Source organism: Ursus americanus, chromosome 34 (assembly GCF_024610735.1).
Source record: "Ursus americanus isolate L20-20 chromosome 34, mUrsAme1.1.p, whole genome shotgun sequence".
Classification (NCBI taxonomy): domain Eukaryota; kingdom Metazoa; phylum Chordata; class Mammalia; order Carnivora; family Ursidae; genus Ursus; species Ursus americanus.
In genome coordinates this window covers 24,007,378-24,026,361 of record NC_142160.1, presented here as the reverse complement: position 1 = coordinate 24,026,361, position 18,984 = coordinate 24,007,378, and the positions used below count along the sequence as shown (strand labels likewise).

The 18,984-nt window shown below is 44.5% G+C and overlaps 1 protein-coding gene across 3 annotated transcripts in view; it reads right to left on the bottom strand.

Annotated features, from left to right (window-relative positions):
* Positions 1–4,304: 4,304 nt before the first annotated feature.
* The window catches only part of NTRK2 (neurotrophic receptor tyrosine kinase 2), a 130,198-nt gene continuing 115,518 nt past the window's right edge, over positions 4,305–18,984 (bottom strand). For all 3 annotated transcript variants that reach the window (XM_045780844.2, XM_045780845.2, XM_045780846.2), the window contains one exon: positions 4,305–6,471. In XM_045780844.2, the coding sequence (XP_045636800.1) occupies positions 6,434–6,471 (38 nt within the window). In that variant the 3' untranslated portion in view covers positions 4,305–6,433. The remainder of the gene's footprint in view (positions 6,472–18,984) is intronic.

Here is an 18,984-nt window from a genome sequence, read left to right as displayed (position 1 = left end):
CTGAACTACCATCATATAGGTCTGAACAAAGTTTACCCTCTTATTTTATCGAAATCGAATCTGAAAAGAATCCATGTGCAGGAATTGCCTGGGCAGGGTGACAGATCTAGGAGGGGAATCACTATAAATCCTGAGACAGCTTCACAGCCTGGACCACATCCAGAATGACCCAGTGAGTGAACTTCCCTTCCATGTGACCCAACTATTTGCACCCATACAGTCAGTCACCATATGGCCAAGACATAAAAATGAGTCTGTGAATCCAGGGCATTTACTGAGGGATACTCAAGCATGAGTGCACACCCAAGTCCTTCAAAGTATTTTATTAGCAACACCATGTGCCCCCCACAAGCAATCTTACTGAACGCTCATAAGAGCCCGGGGTAGGGGGTGGGGGTAGGTACTATTGATATTATTGTCATCTCATGAAGAATGGAGCCATGACATATCGTTCCCAAGGTCATTTAGCTTGTGAGTAAAACTGGGATTCCAACCTGCACAGTCTGGGTTCGGTGCCTACTGCCTCAAATTATTATGCAACCTCCGAATGGCCAATGAAACCTGTTTAGAAGGGCACTTCGAAAAAGCACAAGTCACCAGCACCAATCAGACTCTCAGAAGAGATCAGTATACTTGGGTCTATGAGACAACAGGTCACATTGGATTGGTTTTTCCAGTCCTTAGCCTTCAATTTGGTGCAAAACCCTTTCAAGGTTCCCAGAAGGTCAAAGCAGGCTCAAATGAATTTGAGCTGGGGTCCTACAAACCTTGCTTTTTAGGTCCTATCCTAAAAGGAAAAGAATAAAAGAGGGACAACCCTGGAGGACAGACACAAGAGGACTGTGAAGTGTGGGTTCCAAGTTAATGGTTATGGTTTGACGGCATCCTATCTCGATGTCCATCTGTCTCCCCGCCCCCCCCCCATGAAAGCACAAATCATAATATTCATTTGGCTACAAGTCACTTCGAATGGAGGGACAGAGCACTGAGTGTATCCTCTTGCTAGGACCTGGGTCATTCCAAGCTCTTAAAATACCAAAGGACTTTGTTTGTTTGTTTTTTAATTCCCTTAAATTTTTGTTTTCTAGGACTGCTTTGTAGCCAATGAAAAATATCCAATGCAAGAATCAGTTAACAATAAATGTATCTGAATTCCCAATGTTGGGAATTTTAAAAGTCCCTTTTAGGGGAGAGAAGATGTATTCCAGGATCTATCATGGGTTTGGGACTCCCCCCAAACCCTCAGTGGTGTTTCTCACCCTCTTCCTTCTGACACCTTTCGTCTTCAGCACCGCCAATGCCACAGAGAGTGATGGTATGTGTTTGAGGAAGGGAGGGGAGGTATACAGGGCCCTACACAGAATGCAAGACACATGGAGATGAATTATAAAACTTTATTGGCTTGTTAAAAAAATGAATGAATTCAGCAAGTACATTTATGGTCTATCCACATCGTTAAAACAGCACTTAAAAATAAAATAAAAATGATTATCCATTATTTACAGGAAACGTGAAAAAAATGACTTTAAAACCTGGAACATTATGGGGGAAAACAGGACATGCTTATGATTCACAGACTGCCTATGGATTACAGCAAATGGATTTGAACAGGAAGTGAATGAAATCCAAGGATTTGTCTTTCTCTGGAATCTCTTGCTAGTTTTTTCTTTTTTCCTTTTTTTTTTGTCCTTTTCAGGTTTATTGAGGTGTAATTAACCAATAAATTTGTAAGATAAAGAGTACAACGTGACAATTTGATACACCTAAACCTTGTGAGCAGTATCTCTTCCTTTTGTATTTTTGATTATGCTCCATTCATAAATGGAAAAATAAAGGGGGTGAAAATCTCCGTTCTTTCCTTTGCTTCTCAGGCATGTTTTTTCCGTGAAAACTAAGACACAGTCAATAGCACCCCATCTTGCGTGCTCACTAATGACCATCCCAAAACTCCAATGCAGCATTGGCCTTAAGGAAACCCAGAGTGATCTCACTGTCAGAATCAGATGCCCGGGGGGTTCCCTCGTCCCTGACGACTGAAGCAAGGGAACGGACTAACCCGAGTGGAAAGCCGCCTTCTGTGACAGCTGTGCTCGTGTCACTCTGTGGGTTGGGAGTTCTGTTCACCTAATTCCGTCTGGCAGCACCCTGCCGAAAATTATATTCTTGCCCTGTCCGGGAGAGTCCTTAACCTTCCCAGGTGCCCTGGAATAAATTTGACATGGACCGAGGGCTCTGCAGATGTGTGAACACAGCAGAACACACTTAATGAAATGGCGGCCTCTCCCCGAGTTTCCGTGGAGTCCAGTCTGCGGGACCCCAGGGGCCCCCCTGACCTTGGCTAGACAGGAAGGGCACAGCCCATGTGGCTGGCCACAGCCCCCCTGTGAAGGCCCCGGATCATGTGAGTCCTGTCTCTGCGGTGGCTCTCCCTCAGCATCCGGTCTGGACAAGGCAAGGTGAAAAGAGCATTTACTGCTATGTGGGGGGATTAGATGAAAACCAAGGAGGAGTGCTAGACAGAAAGGACCAGAACAATGCAAGAGTGCAGCATTCGCTCCACGGTGGCATAAGAGAGGTTAGTTCAGGCTCCGTTCGTGTTTGGTCCTATTTTGCAATGAACAGCAACAGCAAAAGCATGTGCAAAGCAACGAAGCAAGCAAACGAAAACAAACCTCCTGTTTGTCGTGGGGTCAGTTTAGATTGCTAGTGAGAGAGGGAGAAAAGTCAGGGACTTCAAGCAGATCGAGAGAAAAGGAGAGAGGGAGCGGGCACGCCTCCATCACGCACGCTCCGGGCGCCTGGCAGAGTGCTCAATTCCTGCCTTGTTCTCCTGGAGCTGTTTGCTCCTCGACCTGCCCGGCAACCATGGCCTCTGCTCTGTCTGGGGGGAGCCTCGAGCCCTAACCACTCTGGGTGTCCTTCAGAAGAGTGGGAAGCAGAGGCCAACCCCCTCTGCACCCTGTGTGGCGGGGTGGGGCTGAGACTATTGCCTTCTTGCCGGTGCCCCCTACTTTTGGAAAGAACACTAGATGGGTCAAAATGAAATGAGTCTGGGCTGGGAGACCAGGATTGAACACCCAGGAATTTCTCTCATCGGGAAATGCACCTTCCTTGGCCTCAAACCAGTGTCTCTGGGGATGCCAGTGGGAGTTCCTCGGTCTGTCTCAGCGGCCTCGGAGGGTCTCCGCAGGATCCCATTCAAGATACAGGGCCTGAACCACACGTCTTGAGGTGGCAAGCCTGTTTTCCACCCACCAGTGGCTGCACCGGTACGTCAAGGACCCATGAAGGGGCCAGAGTGCTCTCCCATGGAACCTGGCTACCCCCAAGTGGGCCAGGCACAAGGGACACTGGTGAGAGGAAGGCCATGTCAGACAAAACAGGAGGAAGGACTTGCTAAGCTTGTCTCCCGCCACTCAGAAGTGGGGCCAGTCGGGAACGAGGGAGAACACTGCCACAAGACAGTCCCAGGCAGGGGCACAGAGCCAAGGCCCCAGCTAGTGGAAGTCACAGGAGAGCCCCAAAGGTAAGGGACATGCGGCAGATCCCGGGGGCACCAAAGTCCGTGGCAAAAAAGCTCTCAATGGCCATGCCGGAAAGTGCGTTTGCAAAGGAAAGATAGTAGGAAACAGAGAACAATGATGTTGCTTTAAGACAAAAGTAACAAACTGGCAGCCCACAGACATGTTTTGTTGGCCTATATAATGTTTTAAAAATAACCAAGCCAACTTTTTAAAAATAGGGACATTTCACATTTAAAAAAAAAAAATCCAGGTTTCAAGTTTCTCTTAAAGAATCAGAAGATTTGGGAAACTGGGGCCCCATTCCCGGGAGGCAGGAGTTGGCTCTGCAGGGCTGGGTGTCTGCGCGCCCAGCGCATGCCCTTTACAAAGGGCACCTGCCTGACACCGAAACGCCAGGTCCTGGATGGGGGGCGACGGACTTGATTTCAGCAAAACTGCTGCCTGTCCTTTTCAAATGCTGAAAAAAATACATGCTACGTGTCATTAGGAAGCTGTAAAAAGATGTCTTGTAGGGGACATAAAAAAAGCAGAGGATGAAAGAGGGTGGTCTAGAGGATAGAAATGAGAAGATATGTCACTGACTGTGGTCTTCGGGGATTAAAGAAAAATGAAAAGCAAGGAACACAAGAACCATATGAAACAATTTTCTAATAGCCTGCTGTTTTCATCGTTCCCTAGGAGATGTCAACTGCTCTTTGATATATTAAATTGCCTTATCTGTCCACTTCTCTCCATTTTAAAACAAAAATCTACCCTGCAAGTCTTCTAGCTATTGAGTACTAATATTCTTTCTTTTTTTTTTTTTTTTTCCTTTTGGGTCTGGGAAACGTATAAAATAGTTCTTAGACAATTCATTGCCTTTTTCTGGTTCCATGGAATAAAGTATAAAAGGTTTAAAAAAAAACAAACCTGCACTGAATGGCTGATATTTAAGAATGCTTGGGGTACTGATAGCCTCGGCTCTCAGTATGAATTTCCTTTTCCTTTCAGGGCTCAAGATTTCTCTAATTAGCTGGCCTCTTTGTAAATCAACAACTTTGGGAAAGATCAAAATCTAGCAGTGACAGCAACTGTCATTTAGCAGTGAGCAAGAAAATGGGAATTCAGGGAATATTCAGACCCCCCCCGCCACACCAAGGGCCAGCTGCTCTCCCACTCAAATGTGTCTTTGGAAAGCAAACGTTTGAGAACAAGTGGCCTGTGTATGCTTCAGAGACACCGCCCCTCTCTGAGGCAGGGGTATGAAGCCGCCAAGTTCCATGCTGTAATCCATAGGACCCTGTGAAGTGTCTGTATCAAGCAATAACATAGTCAGTGGCTAATGTAAAAGATACAGTATAAAATAAGTCATCACGGATAATCCTTTTATACCAAGTGGTGCCTGAATGGATCCTGGTTTATTAAGATTAATGCCTCGGTTACACAGGATGCAAAACAATGTTTCCAAACATGTTGGACTAGTTAAAAATCTATAAATCCTTAAAGCTGAACTGCAAAACTCGAGTAACTATTTCCAAAAAAAAAAAGAATTTTTTTCAAACGTCAGTAAGTTTCCAATCCAGCCATGGCGTCTATGAGCAGGCCTTCACTGTCAGAGCTGATCGTGCTTTGAAGCGAAATGCCCGGGCCTGGCTCCGCCATCTCCCTCACGAGAAAAGTGTGAGGTGAGGTGGGGCGAGGGCAGCCGAACCTGTCTGCAGGACAGGGATCCTGCCTGGCACAGGCTGAGCAAAGCCGACAAAGGTCACGACAAGGGCCAAGCGAGTGAAACAGGTGTCCTTGACAGGACTAAGGCAGGGACTCGGCTTCTCTAGCCCCCAGGCTACCCTCTCGGCAATGAGCTTGGACCTGATAAAGCGCATACTCATTACCTCTGTGCTGCTGGGGTCAGGAAGAGCCTTCCTGCCCATGAAAACCAGCAGTAGTGTACTATGTAGTAGGGGACTATCCTTCTTAGAATATGGTCTCCTGCTCCCAGCAGGCCAGCCATTCTGCCCGCAGACCTTTTCAGAGTAGAAAAGCTGCAGTTCTGTCATGGGAACAGCATGAGATACTGCGGCCTTCTCACTAGGAAACTTCTAAAAAGCAGGTGGATCGCAGGGGGCAAGTAAAAGGACATGCACGCCATATGTGTCTATTTCACTCTTGCAGTTATTCTGAAACTGACTACGCCTAACCTAAATCTATAGCCCCCGACCACAGAGCTGCTTTTATTTTTCACCTGCTAACAAACTTTAGAAAAATCATTAGTGTTGATTGCATGACTCTGGACCTTTATTGCCAGTGAAAGAGAAAACCTCTCAGTGGCCTCACCAAGGCCCCACAGCGATGCCCTTAACTTTCTCAGTCGCTCTGTTGTAGATGGAAAAGAGAGACTTTCTGAATTCAGTCTTTGTTAAACATCGACAGAAAACAATGCTAAACTACGTGTTACGTGGAGATTAGGCTGTTTAGTGTGTTCTTCTACCTGTCCCTAAATTTAGATTTTTTTTTTTTTTTTTAACTCTGTAGTTCACCTTTAATGAACAGAAACAGTAAGAATCAATACATTTCCAGGACGGTCAAAGAGCACTCCTTTCAGAAGAGAAGCGTAATCCAATGGAATCCCATTTCAATTTCGTATTTGAACAATTGCGAGAACAAAAAGGGAAGCGTTAATTGAAGGTGTTTTCTTGAGTGTTTGCTTAGCAGCCTGGAAGCTGCCTCTGCAGCAGTACTCCCCAAACACAGCTCACGACAGCCGCAGGCTTCACACAGGACCTCCTGCAAACACCACCCACATCTACCAGAAACCCAGCTAAGCGGCACCTCCCGGGAGAAGCCAACGCCCGTCCCAAGAGTCCAGCTTACAAGGCAGCATCAACCAACAAGCACCACAGCCCCCTTCTCTGTCTTTTCCTTTATCTCAGCTACCCATCCAGTGGGATCTTATGAAACAAAACAAAACCTAAAAGAAACACAAAATAAAACATAAGTCATGCTCAAAACAAAAATCAATGAAAATTAACATACAAGCATAATCACTTTAAAAAAGAACATAATAAGTAATCAAAATTAAGACACAACATGGAATATGCGTTAAAACATAAAGGAATAATCACAGAACACAAATTGGGAGAAAGACGTGCATCTCGTTGTCAAGCCACTTAGTTTTAAACTTCAAACTGATTTTACGTGGCCCGGAAAATACAGGAAAGGCGTGCAAAGGATTTCTGCACATAGTTCCTTGCAACAACAATCTCAGATGTTAGCATCTTCATTTAAGGAGGAGAAATCTGTGCACAATATAGATGAGCCCTGGAGAACTTTTATGTACAGCGAAGAAAAAACAGAACTCAACAGCAAATATCAACCCGAATCCTGATTTTCTTTCCCCACTTAATTTCATCAAATTATTTCTAAAATAACGGATTCATTACTCAGCAACCAGATTGGAGAACTGGCTAGCTTTAACTGTGAAATACTGGACCACACAGAGATTTAGATTCTTTTCCAGGAATCCTAATATTAAATAATTAATTGCCTAAATTCATTTATGTATCAGACCACAGACACGACATGCACACATAGATAGATGGAATATCTATTATATAACATATGTAGCATACAACATGTGGTATATTGCCTGTATATATATTGCATATGTAAGACATATAGTATATGTATATATTATATATGTAATATATAATACTGAATATTAATTAATCCTACAAACGTTAATTGAGCAGTGACCAAATAGCAGACACTACAGTAGATGATACGACAATAAAGAAAACAGAGCTCCTTGACCTCAGAGACTTAACTGTCCCACAGATGGAGAAAGATGAGTACATCACCTGCACAATAAATAACAGCTAATCTTCTAAGCTCTTTGTCCAAATTATCCCTCTTCAGTTCACAATAACCCTATGAGGTACTTTCTATTATTGCACCCACTTTCCTGGTGAGAAAACTGAGGCCCTGTGAGCAAAGCAGCTTGCTGGAGGTCCAACCAGCGTGGGCGGGAGCTCAGATTCTGACCCAGGAGTACAAGCTCTGTACTCCTGCGGCCACCCTGCCCTGTCACTGCAGGGAGCACGAGATCCCTCCAACTTCACTAGGAAAACCCAGCGAGAACAGGGGAGATTCATTACATATAATTGTGTGCGTGTAATCTGCACGAAGCTTCTTCAGATCCCTGAGTGACAAAATCGATGACGTCATGGTAGAAACCCCCAAGACATGTTCAAGTTCAGCTTCGGAAGACTCTGGATCTTCCTCAACCTGGCGTCTGGTCTGCAAGCGCTGGTGTCATCTGCCTCCAGAGCTGTAATTACCACCACCAATCTGTATCATCATTTACAACAACACTAGAAGAGTCTACAGAGCTTAATTTCCATGGCTCTTCTCTCTCCCGCCCTTCCAAGTCTCAGGAAAAGCACTCGGTCCGGACGCCAAACATCACTTATGGATTTAATCACCCACAGAGCACTGAACGTGCAGGAGGCACACGGTGGTGCCGATATGAAGACTCCCTCCCCTTCCTGACTTCAGTCTCTTTTCTCAAAGTTCAGCCTCCAGGCGGGCGTAAGCCAGAGTGCACTATGACCGTAGAACAAGCTTGCCAAAGTACCTAACCAAACACCTTGAGGTTCTAAGAGGGTGGGTCTCAAATTCCTTCCCACTGAAACAATAGGATTAACATTAGGATATCCAGTTTGCCAATAAAAACAGGAGGAATCGGGTGATACAAATAGAAGACATCATTCCCAAACCAAAAGACTGGTTGATTCAATATACCGCTCTCTCTGCACCTTCGATTTTGAAAAGCATTTGATTTCGAAATACTAACAATACCAGAACAGATTAAACTGTTAAAGTGAGCCTTACTTCCTTCCAATGGGTTCATGGCACAGGAACTCTTCAGAGTTCACTCATGTCAGCGTGTTTATAGCAGGCCCCAAGCCACCCTTCCTTTGCTCCGATTTGCCATTTTCCTCTCCTTGAGGCCCACCCAAGCTCGTTCCTACAGTTTGGGAAATAATTTGCTTTGCTCTCTGGGCTGCCGTTCACTCAGGCTGCAACTGCACCTCCTTAAACGGATGTCAAGTGTCCCTCTTCAACCTCCTTCTGCTTTGCCTTTTGTGATGCATCCTTCTGCAGGAATCGTACCTCAGCGCCACACACCCACGCCACGAGGGGAGTAAAGCCAAGCAGAATAACACACACGACGTCTTCCTTGTGAGGCAAAGCCAGGCTGTTGCTGTGATAAGCCATGTGCCGTGTCTGCATTCAAACTGCTACTACCTCTATCCTCTGCCTCCAGGAAGGCAAGTCAGACTCCTCTCCGATGCACTTGATCTTCACAAACGGTTGGCGCACTAAAGACATGCCGCCACCAGAGAGTGAAAAACCAGTCTGATTTCAAGACTTGCCTCTTTTATAAGGAAATGTACCTGGTGCTTCATCTTTCTAAGGAGTTGATAGTAAAATTTAATCAGGGCCCCAATTTACTGCCCAGGACCTCTTGAATCTGCCCACTCATGTTACAGGAAACTCAAGAAAGGGGCCACAAAATGCTATCAAACAATAGATCATTATTTTCCCCTAGTGAGGGGGAAAGTTTTTAGACCACAACAAATGGCTGAACATCTTGTGGGTTTAGCAGCCAAACGAGCTGTCTAGCTTCTGAGCCTGAAATATAGATATTTTGACAATGTGACATTCTGAAGGATTTGCAGCATTCCGATGGTGCATGGTAGTTATCGTGAGAACGGCTCTTTTATCAAAAAAAAAAAAAAAAAAAGAAAGAAAGAAAGAAAGCAAGCAAGAAAGAAAGAAAACTTGAGAGAAACTTTGCCACTGCGGCTTGCACCAGCTAATCTAAATAAGAACAAGGATAAAGCAGGTGCTGGCAGAAATGGGATGTAAAGTCGAAAGCAGAGAGAAACCCAGGATGTGTCCTAAAACTCCATCTTGCTGATTTCGGATCTGCTCATGGACCTCTTCAAAGGGATGGACGGGGCGGGGGAGGTGAAGGTCAGCCAAGCACTGTGCTTTCTTTACCACTGGCTTCCGATCCATTGAGATTTATTTACATTCAAACGTGCACACATTTCCCTCTGATAACTCAGAAGCAATCAGCCATAAAATGGCAAGGATCTGCAGTACATTTAAATTAGCAGCAATTTATCTGGAGCAAAAAGGAAAACTGCTGAGTGGAAAGGAAGCGAAAGGAACGGAAGAAAGATGCAGCTGTTTGTCTAAAAAAGCAAAGCTTATCTCATTTGGAGAATTCAAGTAGCGAACTGCCAACTTGGGCGTCCGCGTGGCATGGTGCCACTTTAGAGACCGGAGGGTGGCCAGGGTGCCAGTATAGCAGCTCACCTTCATCAGAGAGCAAAGCAAAGAATTCTTGAACCTTCTGGAAAATGTCTACTAGGTAAAAATCAAAGGATAAATTCCTATGTTCTCATGACAGTAGGTGCCTAGAACCCAGCGGGTGCAAAGAGCTTTCCATCGCCCTTTAGGCTTGAGCTGGGTGCAATCCTGCTTTATTTCAGCACTGGGGCTTAAACACCCATTGTCCTAATTTGACACTTGTGGAGCATCTAATATACGTTGGTTGTTACGCCAACTACCCCTTGCCATTTGCCTTTTCTATTTCATAGGTGACTCACTTGACCCACATGGCCAATGTGATGTGTCCAAGTCACCCAAGAATGGAGTGAGACAGCCGAAACCAAAACGCAGAATCTCTGGGCCGTCAGCCTATCTTTGACAGTGGTATCATCTGTGCACCTGGAGCAGAAATGTCCCCACACGTAAGCCAGGTCCCGGTGCTTCCTTCTCCGAGCTCATTCCAGAAGTGGCTTCACCATCCTTCAGACTCCTCTTTCCCTTCCCAAGGATGTGCTCTGTCCACATGCCATCTCTTGCCCTACGATCCCCTTCTACCCAGCAAGCTCTCCTTATAGGAGCCTTGACCATTCTTGAAGGTCCACGCAAAAGCCATTTCTACAAGCATTCAATTCCATTCATTCACACAGCCTTTGTTTGCACCTTTTTAAACTTGTATTTCTTTTCTGTGTACTTCCCTGCATCCCGGACTATAGGCTGCGGGAGGGCAGAGAGAGCACGTCTAGCCATCCTCTGTGCCAACAATGCCTTGCACAATACCAAGGGCTGAATGCATTTTGAGTTTCAGAATAGTGATGTCTAAACTTTGAGTCCTATTGAAGGACTTTGATGTACTCGGTAAGAGAACGAAAATGGAGGGGAGTGGAGTGTACAAAACAAGGTAGGATCTACTGTTTCTCACTGGTAACTGGGCTAATCAACGCACTTCAAAGCTTGCTGCAAAAACTCACGTATTTGCTCAGAAGTATAGTGAAGGTTACAGTTAGACACGTGGACACCCAGTGAGTGCCTCCCGAAACATTTTAAGCTCCTGGGGAAAAGGTGCTAGACTTAGTTTATTCTCATTCTTGTGATGATAAAAACCACTGTGGGCGTTGGACAAAGAAAACCGTTGTTCATTTGTTCGCTGAAGACGAACACCTAAAAACCAAGGCCGAGGATGGCCAGCGAGGCTTTTAAAGCTCTGGTTTGACTTTACGAAAGGGAGTTTAGCTATGAGCTGAAAGTTAAAGCAGGAAACACAAAGTTCTTGGCAAAACTCGAAGGTGTAAGGAAAGCCAAAGCTATTGCACAATTAAAACTCAGTGATTCTAAGGAGGACGTGATCTGATCAGCAGAGCCCGCTGACAAGTGTCCCAGGGCTCAACCGCTCCCATGTCAGGGGCTTCACATGGGATGGGGAGCACATCCAAAAAGATGGATGATATGGCCTCTCTCTGTGGAATCCCCTAAAAGTGCTATGAGCAGAGCAGGAAAAGAAAAAAAAAAAAAGATTGAGTTTGTGGTTTGAGGGGCATTAAGATTAAGCAACCACACGGAGACACCAAAATCCGTCTATTGTTCTCCTGGGGGGGTGTGTCTAGGCTTCTGGCTCACTGCAACAAGTATATATCGCAAAATCCATAGGGTAGCTCTTTGTAACAGGAAATGACATCTTTGTAAAGACACTGTTCCACAATTCTCAGACCAGAGAGGCTTGCCAGTGACTCAAACGTTCAGTTCACATGGGCACAGCGTTACAAATCTCAATACAGAAGACCATGTGCTCACTGCTGCCAATACAGATTTGTGCCTAGATTTGTTTTTGCCAGAACACTCTAGCCAGTGATTCTTCCAAGTCTATGAAGCCAGAGTACTAGAACCTACCATGTCCAGATAGGAGACAAATAGCCTAAAACCTATAACTTGATTAACTTATAACGATGACAAATTTGCAAGAACCTCAAACCTACCTGTGGAGGCTGCTTGGCTCTGCTCAAGCATGGCTGAAACCATGACATATAGACCACGAATACATTTCTAGAAAAGTAAATTATGCATAAAACAAGCAAGAGGAAACAAGTGCCGTGGGTCGGCCTGAGCTTGTCTGATGATGATGATGGTGGTGGTGGTGGTGGTGAACCTAAGCAGGGGGTGGAAGGAGGAGGAGCAGGAAGAGAAGGACTTCAAGCAAGAGGAGTTGCTGCCAATGCATGCGGGAGACCTCAAGCATGTAAACGGGGTGGCCACAATTACTGGGGAGTGCAAAGAGAGATCAGAAAGCCGCAGAGCAGGCCTCGGAGTGCAAGTCCAAGGTTAAGCTGACCCACAAGGGAAGAGAGTAAGTCAACACCCAATCTGTCCTGGAGCAGCGTGTTTTTATGGGGCACTCCGAGCACTACTTCAGAAACAAAGTCTGAAGCCTGTTCACATTGACGATGCTTGCTGCTTGCTAAGAGCGCAACAGCCAGGCGGTCTTTCTTGGGCAGCGTGTCTGCCTCCTGTTGCAAAGCCTGGAGGTCAGAGCCACTAATGGTTCCAATTAAGCAGAGAAGATCAAACAGATTATCTTCACTTGAATAGAGGTACCTTATAAATCTCATTTGCATTTAAATGAGCTCAGGGTACAAGATAATGAAACCCTCAATACCATGTATTCCAGAATGCAAAATAAAGATAGGTGGGGTTGATAATCCCCAGGAACTGACTACACTCAACTGTGAGTTACCCAAACCCAGCCGAGAGCAGGAAATGAGCGAGGCCTTTGTTCTGTCTGGTCACGGACCATGGATGTCTTGGAAGGTAGGCGGCCATCAGAGGAACTGCCAAGTCCACTCTGGGACCGGAGTCCCGTGTTGCAAGGAGTCTGGCTCAGGGGGTCACTCCCCAGCCCCGTGATGCCTTCCTCTCCTGTGTATTGCTGCCACTTCACCTGCCCCTCACGGTCCCGCGTCCCCACGGTGGGAGACATCACCTCCCACTGCCCAGGGTCCTGCTCCCGAGCCACAGATCTGTTTCTCACACAGAAAGCTTCAAAGATATTTATCTAGACTAAGCCTTTTCTCGAGAGAAGTCGAGGCGCGCCCCACGTCAGAGACAAACACAGATGATGGGGCAGGAAGGAGGCTCTTGAACCCAAACATGCCCCTTCTCTCTAGTGCCTTTTCCCCAGCACACCAGTAGCAGAACAACTTCCACCATCTCAGTCACCTTGCTAGGACAAGCCTCTCCCCCAAGAGGGGCAATGTTGGGTTGGGAAGAAGATTCATTCTGCCATTGGCCACTACCTGGGACATTACTTGACCCTTCTCTGTAAAACCAAGTTTAAAATCCCATATTGGACCCTGCAAAAGCATATCCAACTCTAACCCCAAAGATTATCCTGCACCCTAGCAAGGCTTGTAAGGGAATATCCTGGGCCTGCTATCAGTCTGAACGAGTACCAGCCCAGTCACACCACCAAGAACAGGATTCACCATCCAAAAATGCTTCCTCATCAGGGGGAACCCTCAGGGTCTGGGGCCAAGCTGGTGGCTCTGCAGAGCCCTTACGGAACCCACTTCGAGCAGCCTCAGTGAAACGGAGAGCTTACTCTATTCTCTGTAGAAAGCTGGAGAAGTGCAAGGTCAACCCTTGTGTCACCCCTGGATGCATCAGACTGCGGCAGCCTGCAGAGCCCCCGACCTGACCTAAGTTAACCCTGCGTTCTAGAAGCCTCTGCTCTTCCTGACATTTTTATTTCCTCAAAGAGCTCATTTTGGAACCAGTCCATGCTGTGATGCCATCCAACTACCCTTCCTAATACCTCAGAACGTCTTACAGCAGCTGGACACGTGCCGACCTCAGCGGTTTTACCTGGCAACACCCTTTTCTGAAAGACGAGGAAGATTCTACTCTAAGTTCCTTCAGAATCCTTTGGTTCGGGTACAATTTCTCCATGCAGAAAACTCTGGGTTTTAAAGAGAGTGCATTTTTACACACGCCAGATTTCACAGTTTATTTTCCTTTTTAAATAAAGTATGCATGGCATATATGGCATACCAAATATAACAGCTTGGTTAAGAATTATAGCAACCATGCCAAGAATCTACCAGAACCAAGACACTGGGAAAACAATGTATTCTGGTTGTTGTTGTTTTTAATAAAAATTTAATGTATCCAAACATCTGACATTATTTTAAGAAATGCTTTCCAAAATTTACAGGAAGTTCTTTGCTAAATCAAAGTGATTAAAAGGGAAAGGCTGTTTACCTTGTAACTCTACACACATTCTTAGTTTAAAACAGAAATTAGCGTCTATGTGAGCACAAGGGGCCTTCAAACACACGTGACGGACCAATACGTTGCCTTACGTGAAAGCAGTAAACATTTTTCAATGTCACACAGATGAAAGGACACAGTATAATTACATGTGCATAGCAGGGAAGACTGGATTATAAATTAGGTTTTTTTTTTCATTCTTCATAATTATGGCCATTTACCATCCACTGTTTAACTATACAAGTTCCTGGACTTTTATTTCCAACTACCATTGGAACTAGAATTTTAATAAGTGCAGTCACCCCACATGCTTATCTTCTTTGGCAATTGTGTGCTAGTGCGTTCATTTCCATGGCGAAGCCTGAAAGAAAGCTGGCTTGGCTGGTTAGACAGCAAGAAGCAGCCTGAAGCCAGACAGACCTGAGTTTGGATCCTGCCCCTGCCCCTTCCTGAGCTGTGCAACTCTGGCCAAGTCAGGCGACTTCTCTGAATCTCAGGCACTCAACACTAGGATACAGATGAAATAAGTCTACCATCGTGGGATGACTAGAATATGAGTACCTAATACTGCCCATACCATACACAAGTTCCTTGGCTCAGGGTAGTTGCTCAAATTATGACTCTCATCATTCAAGCCTTAGAATATCCAAACTAGCCTACTGACTTAAAAAACCAAAAAACAAAAAAAAAAAAAAACCCAAAAACAAAACAAAACAAAACTACAGTTGGAATGATCCCTCTCATTGAAGACAGTTCTAGGTTTTATCAAATAAGTATTATTTACCAAAAATATGTTCAGGATGATAGACTGCTAACCCAAAATGTTCTAGATTTGAATATGGTATGTTTCCCTTTTAAAAACAAAAACAAAAACAAAAAAAACCAGTACTTTACTGATTGCAAGTTCTGCCCCAGTCTGTGTTGCTGTGATTTGTTTTGTTTGTTTTGTTTGTTTCTTTTCAGTTTGGGTTTTTTACTCTGCCATAGCAGAATTGGGGGCAAAGAACATTAAAGCTAAGTGCCAGCCAGAAATGAAGAGACACCGTTTCCTAAAATATTATTAAATAACATAAGCAAGAGAAATATGACAATTTATAAAAGTCTAGTTTCTGTGTACCTTCCCAGGTTTATATAAGTCATATTTCACATGCTTCTTTTGGGAAGGGGGCTATCATTTGCTTAGTGAAGTGAAAAGGAGGTTAGCACTTCCATTTTACAGATGAAAACATTTAGGTAGAAGGGGGTTAAGGGATCCTTTTCTCTTTGACTTAAGTACATGCTTCATTCATTCATCAATCACACAGTAATGAACCAACTCCCACCATGATGACAGGACACCAAATGTCTTTTTAAAAATTATCTTGTGTAATTCAGTTTAGCACTCTAGGACAAAAAAGTCTCCAGCTTCCTTTCCAAAGCAAGGGCTTCTGTTATCCACCAAGAAATAAATGCTTCAAAAACCAAAGGGACTTTAAAATAGATGAACCCTTGCTACCCCAACGACTGGGGTGTTGCTGGGATGCCCTCTTCCTATTCATTGGAATAATCCTGCCTCTGCGCTTTCCAGATTTCCAATCACGGGCCCGAGCAGTGAGCTCCGACCCTGCACACAGCTCAGCAGCCATGGTAGATCATTACCTTCAACTGTATTTTCAATAATAGGCCTAAATAAACTCTGTTATGAGCTCTGAGGTAGAATCCACAGAAGGAACTTTGCTCAAAAATTCCATCTTCACACGCCTGGAATAGTGGGGTCCTCTCCGTTGCAGCCCTGGGGATGTGGCACCACAGGTGTCAGCCACAGGAAGCCATGTGCCAGGTCACGCCCTTCCCAGCAGGCAAGATGTCTTTCCAGGCCAAAATGGTGGCCGTGGCTGGTGATACCACTCTGAGCCTGAAGGCTGGCCAGTGCCAGAGATTTCAAAGCCACAGTAGAAAATGCCTGAGAACCATTCCACAGTTTCAGTTCCCGTTTCAGAACCACAAAGAAAGTTCTTACCTCCATCCACAGCTATAGGAATCTGCAGTTCCATAAGTGGGAAATACACATAGACGATGAAACCGTATGGTGGTTGTCCCAGACACCTGAACTAGCTGCCCAGAGGCCAGGAAGGAGCCTCTCAGCAACATGTTCTTCTAGACCCAGAATTGCTTCGGAGACATTGCCTACTTTCCTCCTTTCTCACATCTTCCGGCAGCAGCTAAATGAACCAAACCCTAACTAAATTTAACGGGCTAATTGCACCTAAATTACAGTCACAAAGCCCCTTCAGAAGATTCAGTCAATTTCTTGAGGGAGAAAGTAAATGTTTTACTATATAATTATAAACTTAATTAACATAAAATAAATTAATTAGGGACTTGCGCTGGTAACGAACACCATGGTTTAGCTGTTTATTGCTGTAGTTTCCAGGGGAAGATAAACCTTGAGAAGGGGGCTAACGTCTACCTCAAACCTAATTCCGTCTCACCTCTCCCACCCCATTGAGCTGCTGGAGTTCTGGTTTAACCTCAATAGGCACGGCATCTAAAATCCTACAGAATTCCAACAGAGACGGTTTCTGTGCTAATCTCTAGGAAAAAAAACAAAAAAAACACCCCACCCCGTCCCAAACCATCACAGCTACGAGCTGGCAGTTCACAAAAAGTAACAGATGATTTTCCAAAGCGATGGCTTTCTGTCCTGGAGTCTAATGACAAACTCACCTAGAGCCCAAAGCACCATCTGCCACAGATTTTTCTACATGGTTTGTTTGCCTGTTTGTTTTTTTTAATTCTGAGAAAGAATTCAAAATTGGGACTGGCAAAGAAAGATGATTTCACAAAAATGACCCAGTTTCCAACCTGTATTTTCTCAACTGTTGTCCCACATTTTTTTTTTTTTTTTAACCCGATGAAGGAGAGGAAGCTGAGAAAAAGAGCTTCTTGAGGATGATCTCAATGGCATGGAGTAGGTTTGGGGTAAATGAGAAAAAGTCCTGTATTAATTTTCAGTAGTGTCCATAATTTCTAGGAACCACAGTGCATCTCTCTCGGACTTGTTTTCCCCTGCACTGTAGTGTGGCTGGAGACCAGTCGTACCCACTGGGAGGTAGAAAGAAGAGTGGTCGAGAGTGTGGGCTCTGATGTTAGAATGTTTCATGGCTGTGTAAGATGGGACAAGCTGCCTCAGTGTCCTCACCTGTGAAATGGAGCTAAGGAAAGGACTCGATTCAGGGCTGCTGTGCAGAATAAATAAGCTGGTACATATCACAAGTATGTCTGGCATACAAGGCATGTTCAATAAATATTCGTTATTTCCATTATCTTCAGATGCTAGCACTCAGCTTTTGTCCCTTTGAAATAGCTCATGTTCTAAGTTCAAAAAGAGTTGTAAATGTTTAATGTACAGGTCTAATTTGCTGGACACACTGGTCCACACATGCACCAAATGGGAAAGAATTCGGGGCCGAGGCTGTGAATACAGAGAATCCTCTTGTTCTGATAAGATATGATCTCTCTTGTCACTAAATCCAAAAACTTTGATAAAGAAAGGAAACTCTAAGACCCTAACCCTGGACCACACACCCAGCCAGTCTCACCCTCTGACTGAGAAACAAGGAAGATAAGTTTCTGAGAGCTTAAGGCGCTTGCTCAACGGCACAGAGCCAGCAAAGGGCGAACTCGAGACCCTTGTTAGTGTGTTGGCTACAGACTCCAAGCTGGAATGAAACGTCAACATGGCGAGAGTCTCTCTCACGACAGGCAGAAGCCAAAGACAGAAATGGAACCAGTTGTTTTTTGATATGAAAATAAACATCCCCATGCCTCTGGTCTGGGAGTTCTGAATTCACATCTGCTAAATTATCCACATATTTTACTTAATTTTATTTTATTTTACCTGAAACTTGATTTCCACATGGGGGGGAAGTGGAACCCGGTCCCTGTGTTCAGCTATCATGGAATTGCCCAGGACTGATTCTACTGATTCTGGCAAACATTTTCTGTGAAGGGCTGAAGAGTAAATAGTCTCAACTTTGCAGACCATACGGTCTCTGTCACAACTACTCACCCCGCCACCGTAACATGAAAGCAGCCATACAGTATGTAAAGAATGGGCTGGCTGTGTTCCAATAAAACTTTATTTATAAAAACAGAAAGCAGGTCACACTTGGGCTGTAGTTTGCTGACCTCTGATTAATGAAACCACCTGCCTGATGTTGTTTTTACCTTATTTCCTTTACTTTTTCCCACTCTATGCTACCTCCTTAAAATGAACGTTCATACTGTTTCAGTATTCTTACGAGGATACGGTCAACACGTAATAGCGTCTAATTTACTGTGTACTAGGAAGAGAAGCCAGCGTGAATTTATGAAAACTCTAAATTATGAAATATGTTTAAAGAAATATACTTTTATTACTTTCATATACATATAAGAGTCGAAATTAAGCCAATAAAACATTTCCAGCATGTTTTGGCAAGTACGGGGTAATTCAGCCTTACTCAAAAGAAGAGAAGAAATTTAAATTATATAATTCATCAACTGTTTTCATGAGATTTCTTCTAAAGGACTTTGGAAGTTTGTTCCCTAAGATGACGGAATAGGATTCCTACTGCCCCCATGTTGTTTCTGCTATTAATTGATTTGGGAATTCCTTTGTTCAGAGAAGATGCCCAAATACTAGACCAAACCAATTCCTCAGTAAATTATTTGAATCAGTAAGAGTTTTTAAGTTCCAGGAAAGTTGGATAAATTATAATCATAGATTCATACCATCTCTGAAACACCTAACTTACTGCCCTCTCTCTACGGGCCTCTATCTGACCATTAGTAGACTGCG